Source organism: Phoca vitulina, unplaced genomic scaffold (assembly GCF_004348235.1).
Source record: "Phoca vitulina isolate PV1807 unplaced genomic scaffold, GSC_HSeal_1.0 scaffold7, whole genome shotgun sequence".
In the NCBI taxonomy this organism is placed as follows: domain Eukaryota; kingdom Metazoa; phylum Chordata; class Mammalia; order Carnivora; family Phocidae; genus Phoca; species Phoca vitulina.
In genome coordinates, this window is record NW_022589710.1 from 45,365,576 (window position 1) to 45,380,975 (window position 15,400).

General features: G+C 52.8%; 1 protein-coding gene across 2 annotated transcripts in view; it reads right to left on the reverse strand.

Annotated features, from left to right (window-relative positions):
* PGF (placental growth factor) overlaps positions 1-15,400 on the reverse strand; it is a 48,878-nt gene that overhangs the window by 14,499 nt on the left and 18,979 nt on the right. The window contains exon 3 of one of the 2 annotated variants that reach the window (XM_032405599.1): positions 1,332-1,421. In XM_032405599.1, the coding sequence (XP_032261490.1) occupies positions 1,332-1,340 (9 nt within the window). In that variant the 5' untranslated portion in view covers positions 1,341-1,421. Of the gene's footprint in view, positions 1-1,331; positions 1,750-15,400 lie in introns of those variants that run through there. The other variant, XM_032405600.1, reaches the window with a different exon arrangement.

The following is a 15,400-nucleotide window of genomic DNA, read 5'->3' on the forward strand; positions in this document are numbered from 1 at the left end:
CAGGGGCCAGTCATCGGCCAGCTAAGCGGGGGCTGCACAGAACATTCCGACGAGCTCCAACATGCTAGGGCTCGTGGAGCAGACAGACTCCTTCCTGGGCCCAGGGTCATGGTGGAGGGTTGTCTGGGCATTGCTGTGTATGTGTATGGGGGTGAGTAGATGTGTGTTTGTGCATATCTCGATCATGTATGTTTGCCCATAACATCTGTGTATGCGTAGTACATGCGTTTATGTGTGTCTTTATTTTGGATTTGGATTTGTGTATGTGGGCACAGGTGTGTGTTGTGCATGAGTATGTGTATTTAAATATCTGTATTGTATCTGCTTGTCTGTAACTGAAGGGTTTGAGCACTTATGCATTGGGCATGTTTGCCTGTGACTGTGTATGTAGAGGTGTGCATATATTGTTTATGTGCATGTGTTTGCGTTCATTCATTCTTTCATTTGACGCAAAGCTTCAGCCCTACTGTGCTTTAGGCACTGCCCCCGGGGGCATGCGGTGCAGAGGTTCCCTCAAAGTTTCTGTTCGTGGGGGCTGGTACAGACGGCTGAGGCGTCTCCTCTCTTTCTACACTCTTGAGTGAGCTCAATACCTGGACAATGTCTGGGGCGCCTGGGTGGCTCCGTCGGTTAAGCATCTGCCTTCGGCTCAGGTCATGTTCCCAGGGTCCTGGGATCGAGCCCCACATCGGGCTCCCTGCGCTGCGGGACGCCTGCTTCTCCCTCTCCCACTCCCCCTGCTTGTGTTCCTTCTCTTGCTATCTCTCTCTGTCAAATAAATAAATCTTTAAAAAAAAAATACCTGGACAATGTCTGCGGTTCCCACAAGTGGGCCTGTTCTGTCACTAACCTGGGGACCATAGGCTTCTAAACCTGGCTTCTTGCATCGTGAGATGAAATAGCTAGGGTAGGCTGGGGGCCGAAACCAATGAGACCCAACATTTCCATGGGTTAGATAGAAGCCTACTCTTGTTCACATCCAGTCCAGGGCAGGTGTGCTGGTGGCTCTGCCCTCCTGAGCTGCGAGTCTAGCCCTTACCGGCCATATAACCTAAAGTCACTCCCTCTGCTTCTCAGAGCCCCCACTGCCTCCATCCAAAGTGGGAATAATAACAGTCCTCTTTACTGATCGCCTGATTTCTGATTCAACTTTTGATTCTTAATAGAGATACAAAAACACTCCAGTTACAGAGCAGGGTCCTTGCCATCACGGACATGAGACAGATGGAAAATAAAGAATTGTATGCTTCTGCTAACTGCAAGGAGCAAACGATGGGGGGAGGCGCATGTGCATGCAGCCTCCTCCACCTCCCGTGCCCCCATATTCTCACCATCACCATCCAGGCGGTCAGGTCCCAGCTGTCATCGAGGCCTTCGGAGCAGATCCACTAGCAGAGTCAACGCCACAACTCCACACTGAACTGTTTATCGTCGCAATCATTTGTTGGTGTTGCAGGGAGAGAGATGACGTTTAGTGAGCACTTATGATGGGCCAAGCACTGTGCCTGGTGCTTGAGTCACTTCAACTTGGCTGAATTCCACCACAGCCCTGGGAGGTAGTTTGAATTATTCCCATTTTGAAGATGGGAAGATGGAGGTGCAGGGAGTTTAAGTAATTTGCCCACAGTCATTTAGCTACTAGAGAAGTGATGAGATGAGGGTCAACCTAGGTCTTTCTCCAAGCTCTTTCCAGTGAGCATAAGCTGTCTCTGCCAACCATATTGCAAATACCTTGAAGGTAGGGTCCATGTCTTGAACCTTTTCTGAGTCTTCCCCTTGCCGGAGCAGAGTGGATGCCTGGCAGACTCTGAAACGTTGATGTGTGGGATGGAGAAGCCCTCATCCCAGGCCTGGAGCTGACCCTGTCACAGGGAGTCAGGCAAATATAGGTAAACACAGGAGTCTAGGCCATGGAAACACTGTCTAGGCCATGACAATAGTCACCCTGAGCAGCTGTGGGGTCTAGTCCTGCATGTCAGGCTGCCAGGCCAGCCCCTTCCTCCCAAGGCTGCCCCCAAACACTCAGCTTCCCACACCTTGCATTAGTCACAGTTTTAGCCTGAAACACCTGCCTCAACCCATCCCAATTTCTTGTCTTTCAGCTTCCTGACTCATTTTCCCATTTTGGTCTAGCCTCTTCATTGTCTTGACCCTCTGAACTATTTCCTAACTATGACCTTTTCCTATTCCCTTGATGGCAATTCAGCATCTGCCTCTGGAGCACTGTCCCTGAGCCCCAGACCTGGGTATGGCCAGAGGTGGGTGAGAAGTAGAGTATCCAAGGACTAGAATCTCTCCTTTCCTGGCTGGCAGGGACAGCAGTAGCGGGCAGCTGGGGCCGAGGGCCTTTCGACTTTATAGGCTGGATGAGCTGTAGCCACCAGCTAGCCAAGGTCATCAGCGGGAAGCTGCCTGGTTGGCCTTCTCTACCTTCTCCTCCTCCCCTCGGGCTGGGATTTCCTGTGGGCCCACCCCAGCCTTAACACTGAGCCCCTTTCCTTCTCTCCACGCACTTCTTCCGGGCGGGCTGCAATGGCCTGGCTGGCCACCACCGCTGGGTGAGACACCCCTCATCCAGCACCCAGCACCTTGAATTGTTTCTCCATCATAGCACCAGGCCGTCAGTCTCATCACTGCCTAGCTACTTGTCTGTCTTCCCTCAGACTGTAGGTCTGAGAAGGCAGGCACTTGTTCACCTTTGGATCGCCAGCACCTTGTCCAGTGTCTGGCACACAATAAGGGCTTAATGTTTGTTGAGTTGGATCACTCCTCCAAGCACTCTCTCCTCTCCCCACAGGGACTATGTCCCAAGTCTGCCCATTCCTTACCCAATTGTCCTTCAGTCTTCAGAGGTAGCCCTCCTAGACCCCATGCCCGAGACAACTTGGGTGGGCCTCTCTGGTAGGGGCAAGTGTGGGAGGACAACCTCCCATTACTATGTAATCACGCCCTGGGTTGGTCACCACAGCCCCGCCAGCCCCCAGGGGACAAGGCTCATGCTTCTGGCCAGAGACCAGAACCCAGTGGGGGGCCTGGGGTGGGGTCAAGTTGGAAAGGAGACAAAAGTAGAGCCCACGGGTGACCAAGTGGTTCCCGGGGGGCGGGAAACAAGATGGCATCAGCACGAGGGCTGTGAACAAGGGAAGCCAGGCAAGGTGCCCGCCGCCTTGTCCCAGGCCTTTGGGGCGACGCGTCGTCACCAGAGGATCGGAAACCTGTACTTTGGGAACTTGGCAGCCAGGGCTGGGTTTTTCGTGTTTTCTGTAATTATTTCCCTTTTGTTCTCCCTTAGTATTTAGTAAAGCCCTTTGTGAAAATGCCAGCTGGTCTCAGCTGTGCTAAGAGGATGACAAAGGGGTCCTCTGTGTGTGCTTGGCCCTCCACTTTAATGGAGGGACCTCGCTTAGTGGTGACAGCAGAGTCAAGGACCACCAAGGGCAAAGGGAGGCTCTGGGGCCACAGTCAGCACCTCGTGTTCAGCAGCCTCTCTGACGCTGAGCCTCCTTCCTGGTCCCAGACGGGGCTTTATTGAAACCAGAGGGGCTGGAGGGCTGGCCAGCCACGGCTGCTTGGAGGGAGGGCATTTGTTTGGATCCTGGTGGTGTCCAAAGCTCTCGAGACATCCAGAGGCCAGGCACCTGCTGTGCTCCAGCTACCCAAAGCGGGGGGGCAGTCCCTCCCCAGCTGGGGCCACTTGGCAAGCTGATGTCGAGGAATCAGGCTCACGAGCGGGTGCCGGAGCTGCCTCCTTTTCCTGCCCTCCCAGCCCAGGAGCCTTGCTAAGTCTTGGTCCCCTGCCTGCACGCTGCCCACCAGGATGGAGGCTCAGCTGGTCCCTTCCCAACTGCAGGGACCCCTCCGCATCCTTATCTCCTGTGACTATGCCCTGATTCTCCTCCTGGCCCTCATCTTTTCCCCATTGCGTCTCTCAGCTGCCCTGGTGAGAGGGGCCTGGGAGACCTTCCTCCTCAGGAACAATCGCCCCTTTCTCTCTGTTGTGTAAGTGATACACGAGGAGAGGAAGCTATTTGTAACTAATCGGCTGTGATGTGGAACGGAGCTCAGGGAGCCGACAGCTCAGGGCTGTCCCGCCGCTGCGACAGCTGGGTGGTTGGGGACGGCAGGGCACCCTTCTCCTCCCCCACCCTGCCGGGGAGGCCTGAGGGCTGATGGTGGGTGGGAACACCGCTGCGCAACAGGCTCTGCGTGTGACACACTGAGTATCTGGGAATCCCGCAACCACCTTCGAGGGAAGTATTGTTTTTCCCACGTTTCAGATGAGGAAGCACAGGCTCAGAGAGGTGAATTCCCTCAGCTAGCAAACAGCAGGAGGGAGAGGGACGGACTGGGACCAGCTGAGGCCATACAAGGAGGCAGTGTTGTGCAGGGATTACTAGCTACGTGACCTTAGGCAAGTCTTTTCAGCTTTCCAACCCCAACTCAGAGGCTGATTGTGTGATTTAAATGAGCAAATGGAAGTCGGTCATGTAGCACAGTGCCCGGGACACGGTATGTGCTTAATGACTTCAGCTACTATGATCATTTCCTGCAAAAAGGGGAATTGTCAAGTTGCAAGTAGATGATCACCGTGGATAGCAGAAAAGCCATCCCGGAGGAGGTAAGGCTTCTAGATTATTCTTCTGCCCTCCGAGCGGTGGAGCTAGCCTCAGGGACCTCCTTCTCCATAGAGTGGAATCCAGGGAAAGGGTGGGAGGGAAGGGGTCCTCCTCAACCATTGGGCCCCTTCTCTGTGTCACTCATATAAGGAGGCAGAGATGCTCCTCATTCATAGATTATCACAGATAATTATGAATTCACATCTGAAAAACCAGAATCAAGGTGCAAAGCGCTCTGGGAGCATAAAGAGTGGGGAACATGATGCTGGCATGTGTGGATGGGGGTGGAGAATCAAAATAAGTATTAGATCTCCCTGGCCTGGGAATCCTGGTCATCCTTTCTCCCGGGGAAGGCACTCACCCCAGAAACTGGAAGATTCTGTGAAAGGGAAAGGGAGATGGGCCCTAGAACCAGCGCCTGGGGCTTCTTGGGGAAGAAGGTCTTCATGCCCCAGCCATTTCTTCAAGGTGGCAATGTGACAAAAATCTTCTGCAGGGACTCCCCCAAAGGAAAAAAAGACCCCAAAACAACAAAAACATAAGGCCTGCTTTCCAGGTAGTCACTGAAGGACTTCTCTGAGCACTTGTGGGAAGGTCGAGGAAAACAGCAACCAAAAGACCCATCCCCACCCCTCGACCTCACGACACTGTGTCCAGAGACTGCAGAGTTTAGGGAAGCAGCCAGTCGCTCAGCATCCCAGAACCGGCAGTGGGCCAAAGGCCTGGAGTCTTTGCTTGGTGCTCACCCCGAGGCAGAGAATCCCGGGGTGGGGGGAGAGGGGGCTTCTGTTTCTGTCAGGAATGACGCCGTCTCTGTCGTGGGTCGAAAGGCCGGGGGAGACAGTACAGACTAAACATCTCATAATTGGAACAGCGTGGATGTGGGTGAGGATCCCTATGAGGGCTTATATCTGTGCCATTTTAATGTCATCTCTGGGAGTGTTAACCACTGGTCAAGTTGTCATTCTGTACTTCAGAGGGAGGGGGCGGCTGGTGAATCAGCAGGACTCAAGCTAACGATGGGGGAGGGGAGGGCTGGGACTGCATCTTCTGTAGGTTCTTTGTGCACTCAGCCCTACTCAGTGCCAGTCCCTGGGCTCAGCGCTGGGGACACCAAGATGGTGGCCTTTGAGGAGCCTCTGGTCCAGCAGGAAAGGCTTAATGTTGTCTCAAACAATACCAAATCTGGGCAAACAAAACCCTACAAGGCTTCTGCCACAGACTTACGATCACAGGCAGGTGAGCAGCTCTAAATCTCAGATGGCCTATCCTCTTGAGGACTTTCAGGCATGTGAAAGAGAATGTTCCAGAGAATTCCCAGGAGGTCTACAGAGGGGCAAGAAAGGCTTTGCATAGAGAAGGTAATGCTTATGCTGCGTCTTACAGGATGAATGGAAGTTTATCAGGAATCAAAGGGCCAAAGGATCATTGCAGTCAAGGGGAGTAGCTTGGAGAGGTATGGATTAGCTGAGGGACATTGAGGAATCTGGTGGGGCTCGACTGTGAGCAGGGGAGGAGGACTGTGTCTGGAGCTGAGCAAGATGTAGAAGGAAAGGCTGAGGTCAGATTGTGAAGTGCTTTGAAGGCAGTGTTGAGGGTTCATAGTTTATTCCAAGGGCTCCAGGGAGCCATTGCAAGTTCTTGAGCAGGAGAGTGAAATGGCCAGATGTGTATTTTGTAGAAGCAACTCAGGGCAGGTGGAGGGTTCAGCCTGGAGGCAAGAAGACCGGATCTGTCATTATCACGGAACTGAGAGTGGCCTGAATCAGGTAGTGGCTGTGGGAGGCGATGGGAGAGGCCAATGCTACCCAGATAGAAGCTCGTTTTCAGGCCTTCTTTAGAGCTGGCTATGGCCTGATGACTAAGTTCTGGCCAACTTTTGCCCCTTACGGCTTCTTAGGGCACTGGGGATAAGTGGAAGCGTTGGGTTTGACCCCTGGGAAGTCTTTTCAAAGAGAGAGGCATTTCTATCTGCCAAGTTTTTGCCTCGAACTCAAATATGATGTTAGCAGTTTGTGCAGTCATTTTGGAGTAGGAAGATGAGTTGGAAGGACACTGAGTCCCTAAAAATGTTCAGGGTCACCATATAAGCCCTGGTGTGCTTATATTCAGAATGATTTTATGTGAAAGGTAAATAAACTTCTATTTCATTCACGTCACAGTTATTTTGGAGTTTTCTGTTAACATATGGGCTGTTCCCATTTTGCCTCATAAAGGTGAAAAAATGAGTTCCACAGTTCTACATGGGTTTTATAGAAAAAAGACTGCATTCTCCCATGGCTTATCCTGGGGAATATCACTGCTTCCTGGGGAGAATCGGGGCTCTCCCATTCCCCCACAGTTCAAAGCAGGAATGGGGAGGCCACTGTTAAGGATACAGATGTTGGGGCCCAGCTGAGCTGGACCCGCCTCCGCAGCCACATCCCTCCCTTCCCAGCGCTCATCTTCTCCCAGAGAGCACAGGAAGGAAACTGTGTTGGGGGCAAGGGGTGCAGAGGGGAGCCAGATTAGTTCCTCTTATGGTTGGATTCCCAGGGGTGGAGGAGACAGAATGTCTAGCAGAGTCTTCAGCAGACAGACAGTGGACCTCCGGCTGGCCCTCCAGGCCCCAGGCTCTTCTCTGAGTCAAAGAACACTTGGCTGCTTCTCCAAAGATCCTTCTCTGCCTCCAGCTCCCCTCATCTTGGAGAAGAACAGGGTCCTTGAGTGTATAGCCCTGGAGGCCCTAAGGGGCAGCACTGGCTCCTGCCTAGGGTAAAATGGAAGGAGTGGGAGCAGGGGGGCAGTTGGGCTGCAAAGGACATCTGCAGCTGCACTCTCCGACTTTCAAGCTCTAGCTTTAGGTCAGGAAAGCTCTGGGGAGTCGATTTCTCCCCAAGTACTAATCGAATGCTCTAGATGACCTCAAATACTTTGAATCACTTCCCAATCTTTCTGCCAGGAACCTGCGGGAGTTCCCAGGAACGCACACTTACTGAGCACTTAGTATATGGCAGGTCTCACGTGCACAAGTCTGACCTCATCCCATCCTCCCAACAGTCCTGAGAGCTGGCATCGGCCCCAGATTAAGTAACTTGTCTCAGGTCACCCAGCCAATGAGTGGCTGAGCTGGACCATGAACACTAGTCACGTGACTCCAAAGACCAGCTTTCTGTGCTGGACGTTGCTGGGGAGTCCCAGGGGGGATGTGTGTGGGGGGGCTGCCTCTGCCTGAAGTCACAGAGGGCAGTTTCCAGGTCGTTCCAAACCTAGATCGGGTTGTGAAGGAGGGGCACGGTCCTGGGTGTCCTGATCTTCCCAGCTCCCTTGCATCCCACCCCATCTCACCACCCGCTCTTTTCCTCCAGCCATGTCTTCACTCAGTTTTTCAGTGACACTAGATTTGTAATTCGACCAATAATAATATTAATAATCCTTTATAGAGATTTGATGATTCCAAATTCCAGCATACTTAGTGTGCTGAAAGCACCCCTGTGAAGGCAGTCCAGTGAGGAGATGGAAGTGAGTTGTCTGGAGCCACACAGCTGGCAAGGGACCCAGACCAAACTCAGTTTCTCGGCCCTGACCTCTCACCTCAGGCCCTTCAGCACTTCTTGAATGACACCTACACTGTCCCAGGCCCTGTGCTGGGTACTGGGGCCTAACACACATTCTTGGCCACTGAGACACTCAAAACCAGCAGTACTAGGAAGAAAAGCTAAGGCATCACCCCTAAGACCCAGAGCTGATGTAAATAGCAGTGGGGGGGGTTCCCTCAGAAGAGTCCATCGGAGGGACCACGCCCCACCTCTCTCCAGGAACCACAAATCTTCCATAACATCATGCTACATCCCTGATGCTTGCCATATCCAAATGTCACCTATGCTACTATTTATTTAGTTGTGTATATTGATTCATTTTAACTTTAAAAAACTAGTTTCAAAGGAAACATTAGAAAGGTAACTGTAAAAATCAACTAACTTCTAGGTGGATGTTGCTGGTGACGACTCTGAGCCTGAGGCCTGCTCTCTTTTTGTTAAAAGAGCAAATGTTTATGAGGTATTAGAGACACACTGGCCCCTAGCTGGGGCTTTCTTCTAGACTTATTAGAAGGATGGAAAAGAGGATTGGAAGGGGGACAATTTTCTTCTCCATCATTTCTTTCTTTTTTTTTTTAAAGATTTTATTTATTTATTTGAGAGAGAGAGAGAGACAGCAAGAGAGGGAACACAAGCAGGGGGAGAGGGAGAGGGAGAAGCAGGCTTCCCGCTGAGCAGGGAGCCCAATGTGGGGCTCGATCCCAGGACCCTGGGATCACGACCTGAGCCGAAGGCAGACGCTTAACCGACTAACCCACCCAGACGCCCCTTTCTCCATCATTTCAATGTTATTAAAGACTAGCCAAAATTATCCCAAACATGTTCCAAATCATCTCATATGTCCATACCTTAAGAACCAGTGGCATAGGAAAACAAACATTCTAGTGCCTGTGGTCAGGGCAGGTCTGATGTCTGCAGAATGGACCTCACAGGGGCAATATGGAAGGGTCATGTCATCCTCTCTTGCAAAAAGAACAAAAGGATAGCTGGGCTTCTCAGCTTAGGTATATCCTTTTACAACTTGCAAAGAGAATTTTTTTTTTTTTTTTTTAAGTATTTGAAGCTCACAGCCTTGGGAGGCCCACAAGAAAGCTCAGTAAAGGTCACGGGGCCTACCCAAGGTCATTCAACAGGTTACTCCACAAAATACTGAGCAAATCCTTAATGGTCCTCTCTAGAGAACCCCTATCCTCACGGAGGTGAATACAGCATCCATTTTGGGCAGAAAACCCGTTCCCCACTGAAGAAAACCCAGACAGACCTTGGAGGTTGGTCCCGGAAGAAGAGCTTCTGGAGGAGCCATCTTGGAAGTCTGATCTCGACCCTTGAAACTGGGTTCACCTTCCCCTGGGGGTGTCTCTCTTCCTGACTCCCACTGCTCTCACCCTGTCGGTTCCAGTGGGTACTCAGACGAAGGAAGGACAAAGGGGATACACACACTGAGGGCATAGGAATGGGTCACTGTGAGAACCTGAGATGTCTGTGCCCCCGTGTCAAAGTCCTGGTGGGCTCGGTTCCCGGCCTGTGCCTGCCTCCCCGTGGATGGCTCATCTGCCAGCCCACCACCTGGGGACCCCCTAACTTTGTCCCCCTTCATGATCCAGGTCCAAAGAACCCCACTCCCAGGCTGCTTGGCTAGGCCTTTCCAGTTCAGGGCTGGTTCTTGCACCAAGGGACATTCTCTATAACTGATCTCAGCAATGCCTCCCCTTCCAACGAGACCCACCTCTCATATTCAGGGTGTGGCCTAGCAGTATATACACACTTTGTTTTCATTAAACAACATAAATCCATTGTAGAAAATATGAATTAGCATAAAGAATACAATAAAACCCACCCAATCTCATCAGTCAGAGAAAACACCTATTAATATTTTGTTGGATATCCCTCTAAGTTTTTTCTATGCACACATATCTTTTTTTCTTATAAAATGGCATCTTATTGTTTTGTAGCATGCTTTTCTCCATTTTTATCCTATTTTGGTGATGCCTTTTCATATCAGTAGTGAAAATTCTATGGAAAGAGCAGCACTGGCATTGCCTGGGAGCCTGCTAGAAATGTAGGATTTTAGGTCTGGTATTAGACCTGCTGAATAAAAATCTTCATTTTAACAAGATCCCCAGGTAATGAGAGTGCTATTTGGTGTCTTTTTTTAAAGATTTTATTTATTTATTTGACAGAGACACAGCGAGAGAGGGAACACAAGCAGGGGGAGTGGGAGAGGGAGAAGCAGGCTTCCCACAGAGCAGGGAGCCCGATGTGGGGCTCGATCCCAGGACCCCGGGATCATGACCTGAGCCGAAGGCAGACACTTAACGACTGAGCCACCCAGGTGCCCCTGGTGTCTTTTTTTTTAAAGATTTATTTATTTATTTTAGAGAGAGAGAGGACACATGAGTGGGGGGGGGCAGAAGGAGAGAGAGAACCTCAAGCAGACCCACTGCTGAGTGTGGAGCCTGATGCAAGGCTGGATCCCAGGACCCTGAGCCGAAACCAAGAGTCGGCCGCTTAACCAACTGAGCCACCCAGGTGCCCCTGATGTCATTTTTAATGATCGTACTCCCAAGGGATACTTGCAACTGTGTGGCTAAGTTTTTCTTTTCAAATCTACCTATAACTGGGCATTTAGGTTATATCTAATGTTTCCTCTCTTATTAACATTATAATAAGCATCTTTATACCTATTTGTTGCTCGTGTCCTTTAAATTCCTAGGAGTAGAATTTCTGGGTCAAGGACTTTTGACGCTTATTGTGAAGTAGTCCTACAGAAAGACTGTTCCAGCTTATACTCCACCCTGCAATGTCCAAGAGCGATGAGATCCCTACACCCTGGCAACCTCGGTGTTATCATTCTTTGACATCTTTGCCATCATTGCTGTGAAAGGAGCATTTCAGGGTTGGCTCTGGATAGGTTTCCCTGTTACTAGGCTGTCAAGTTGAACATTTTTCCATATGAGTATTGGAAATACTCCATTTGCACCTCTGCTGGCTGTGTGTCTGCTGGGCTCTTTTACACCCTGGCTGAGAAAGCTCAGGGAGAGGTCGCAGGGCCTACGCAAGATCATCCGGCAGGTTACCCCCACTGAGACAGGGAGAGAGGCTGCCACTGAGGACTGCAGAGAGGGTGGCCTGACCCCAGTCCTGGTGTAGAGCCCCGCGCAGAGTAGATGCTCATGTTGTTGCCTGCCTGAGAATACGGTCAGCTTGGGCCCAATTCACACCTAGCCTGGCTCTCTTGTGGGCCCCAGCCTCGTGTCGTGTCCAGACCCCAGAGCAAGTGCCAGCCACGTCCCTGCCTCCTGGCCTGTGGAGGCCTGGGTGCTGGCTGCCACCCAGGATGGTGGAGTCAGGTTCCAGCCGGGCACTCCGTGGTTTCCCCGGCAGGCCGGCCGGCCGGCCAGATGTGCTGGGGAGCGCCGGTGGAGAGGACAATTCAGGGAAGTGACCCTGCCCGGTAGCCGAGCTCCTGCCCCAGCAAGCATTGTGAGCCGCCCACTGGCCACGGTTGCTGAAGCTGCTGACGGTGGCTGCAGGAAGCCGAGCTTACTCAGCCCCGGCTGCAGGGCTGCACGTGGCTGTGTTTGCTACCTCCCTCCACCCAGCCTTCCTCCCAGGCATAGCCTGCCCCGCCAGCAGCTGGGGGAAGCACTGCGTGGGGAGGAAACAGGCGGGACCACCCCCCACATCCCCTGCAAGGCTGCACCTGTGCTCCGCTGGCCCTGCCACCTGTTGCCTGACCTGGGGCCTGCCGGGAGCCTCGGCCACAGCGTGAGGCGTGGGGCTGGAACCCGGGGTGCATCCTGGCCTGGGGCCGGCAAGCTAGGACTGGGACCCTGCGCTGACACCTACTGAAAGCACCCCTCACTCCCCACCGCCACTGGGCTGTATGAACTATTATCTTCCTCTGGCAGAAAAGGAAATCAAAGCTCAGAAAATAAGAGTAATAAGAGCCTAACCTAGCGTTGGCTTATTAGGTGCCAGGAACCCCGCTGCACGCGTTGCCAATGTTTTAACTTATTCGTGTCTCACAAGAATAGCAGGTATAACAGTAGGCCCATTTTCCCTGATGAAACCCAAACTCAGAGAGGTGAAGGCACTTGCTCTAGAACACACAGCCTGTAAGAGGCAGACCTACATGTCTGACTGCAAAATCACACCCTTAACTCTCCCCCGACACAGCCGACAACCGGTCCCCACAGGAGCACTCAAGCCGGTTCCTCATGTGGCATTGCTCAGCAGGAGTCCCCCGCCCCTAGGCCTCTGTCTCACCATCCTTCTGTGTCTCCGCGCACCCCCCACCCCCAGGTGTCCTTGGAGACCGGCTCTCAGATGCTGTGTCCTCTGGCTGTCTCCATCCTGCCCTGACTCTGGGTTTCTCTGGCTCTTCTGGCAGGCAAAGGGGACAAAGAGGGAATTCGCATGGAATGTGGCAAACAAACTGTGGCACCCAGTTGCCACGGGCAGCAGAAGAGTGTCTCCCAGCTGGGAGATGAATGGGTAGAGAATAAAGCAGAGGGGAAGGGAGAGAGGAGCCAGTTCAGGGGCCGGCGGACCAGTGGAGCTGGCATCTGGAGGACGAGGGCGGACTAGGGAGAGGGCAGCAGCCCTGGGCCCCCACGCACCTTTTGCCTTCGGCAGTGGCGGCAGCGACCCCAGGCCTCACTGAGGACTGTGGTTGCCGTTGCAAGCTGTGGGCTGCCAAGGATGGGAGGGCAGGAAGAAGAAGGGAGTTGGTTTCAGAGTGAGGGTCTCTTCGTAAGCCTGTTGACAAGCTTTCAAGTCTGCGAGATGGGATGCTGGGTTCTCAACAGATTCACTGCTATCCTGAGTGGGGCTCAAAGCCAGGCCTCTGGGTCTCTGGCAATCAGGGTGCAATCCAACCACCAGCTGTCATGGCAACCTGTATCTCTAGAACTGCATAGAGAGGCCTAGAGTCTGCAGCCCAGGGGACCAGAGGCTCATTAGTACGTGGCAATGGGCAAGCTCATGGGTGTGCCAGGGGGAACCCTATAGGGTTGGGCCCAGAAAGGGGTCTGACTTTGGCCCAGCTACTTCCTTCTAGTCCTGGCCTCTTCCCGGCAGTGTCTCCAGGGTCTGGCCTAACTAAGTTGGGCTTCAGCCAAGCTGGCTGGCCTCCAGGTGGATTTGGGACAGACAGCTGGGATGTGGTGTTTCCCGCTCTGAAGAGACAGAGGCTGGAGATGGGGCCGTGGTGGGGCTGGAGTCTGAAGTGCTGGGCCCTCAGCGACGGATCTCAGCAGGACGGTGGGGTCATGGGCGGGCGGAGGCTGGATGGACTGTCCTTAGTGAGGTTTCCCAGCAAGGGCATATGTCAAAGGATTAGGACCAGGTGGTCCCCATGCCCCCACCCCTTCCTTATCTGGGTGCCTCTGGGACCTGAGCAGGTCCCTCTGGAAGGCCAGCCAGCTGGCTCTGAAACTCCCTTCTCTGTCCTCACCCCACGGCTCTCACTTTTTCAGAATAGTTTCCCTCCTCCCTGGGGTCAGGTCAGCCTGCCCCAGGGTAACATCTGACACTGTTCACTTGTCTCCTTTTGAACATCCTGGTAGACCTGGTCACAGCTGCTTGCACTCCTGATTCTGGTTTAGACACTGTGTTCAGTTCCTCAAGACAACCTTTGTTTGGGTCTACAGGGCATATGTGAATAATAACACCGTCCTCCCCACAGTCCCTAGCTGCCAGGTTCAGCTTTGGTCCTTTTTTCTGTCCTTCCTTGTCTAGACAATTCCTATCCATCCTTTGAGGCCCAGGTCGGATGTGAAGCTCCTGTTCTCCCCACCCCACCCCACCCCCATCTTTTCAGGCAGAATCACTCATTTCCTGCTCTGTGCTTCATTAGCACAGAGCACTGAGTGAACGAAGCTCCCCAAAGAGAAAAAAAGCTGCTGGTCTTGACAGTCTCCTGCTCAAACATTTTCCATGGCTCCCCACTGTGAAAAAGCCTTTTGCCCTTTTGGGCTTCATCAATCCCCTAGCCTGTGCCAGAGAACCCTCCACTCCAGTCAAGTGGTCCCTTAGCCTTCCTCAAACTTGGTCTGAACCTTCCCCTCTAGACTCCCCTGCTCAGGCCATCCCCTCTTCCTAGAATACACACCATCACACTCACCTACTGAATCCTACCCACTCTTGCATTTTGTGGCCCTGGGAGGCTGGTAGCTCTCGAAAGGGCACAAGAGAAACTGCCCTTGGGGGACCCAGGGTTCTTCCTCCACCCCCTCTCTGATCTCTAGAGCCAATGACTTTTGATCAACCTGCATCATATACTCTATAATTTGAACCAAGCTGCAGCTGACAACCTCCCATGAATGTCCCGTGTAAGCACAAATGAGGGTGTCCCTGTGTGTGAATGAACACATACATGGTCATGGGAAGATACAAGCAAACACGCACACAGGGAGCGCACAGGGTGTGTTCGGAAATGCGGAGGAATGAATGTCCTCTCCATGTGTGAAAGCAGGTGTGTCAGGCCTGTGTGAGCATGGGCGTGCACAAGAGCCCGTATGCCACAGCATATGCGCACGTGTAAACCTACCTGGGTGCTTGCGTATGCAGGCAAATCCGTACGTGTGCATGGCTGTATGTGTCCTGCAACACCTGCTTCTGCCCAGCCCAGGGGCCCCGGGGAGGGCCAAGGCCAGTCAGTCTGCCTTCCACAAACCGCCCAGCCTCCAGGGGCATGAGGAGGGGCTGTACACTGCATCCTAACTTATGACAGAGATAAACGCGGCATTCTTGTGAGGCTGCTGGGCTGTGGTGATGAGCAGCTGTTGAGTGTCAGGGATCTGACCCTGTGGGGACCTGGCCCCTGGGCTCCAGCCCTCAGGATCCCCTGTCCCCCACTGAGCTGGTAATCAAGATGAGGGCTCAGGAGGGGTCCAGCAAGAGATAATGGCTCTGTCCTGGGCCTCAGGCAACAAGACCCCACCCCAGGCCTGTGAGGCGCTGCCTATGCTGAGCCATGGCAGTGGGGACAGTGACAGGGCCAGAGTACCCAGAGAATGCCAGGTCTCTGGTCCTCCTTCCTCTGGGGACCGAACTTTGAAAAAATAAAGCACCCGGTTAATGCTGAGGGAGAGTCCATTATGTGATTTCACTTTAGATGGAACAAGGATATATCGGTTTAAAGTGCAGCAAGGAAGCTTAGGCGAGACGTAACGAAGGAGTACCCTTCCTTGACAAAGGCCA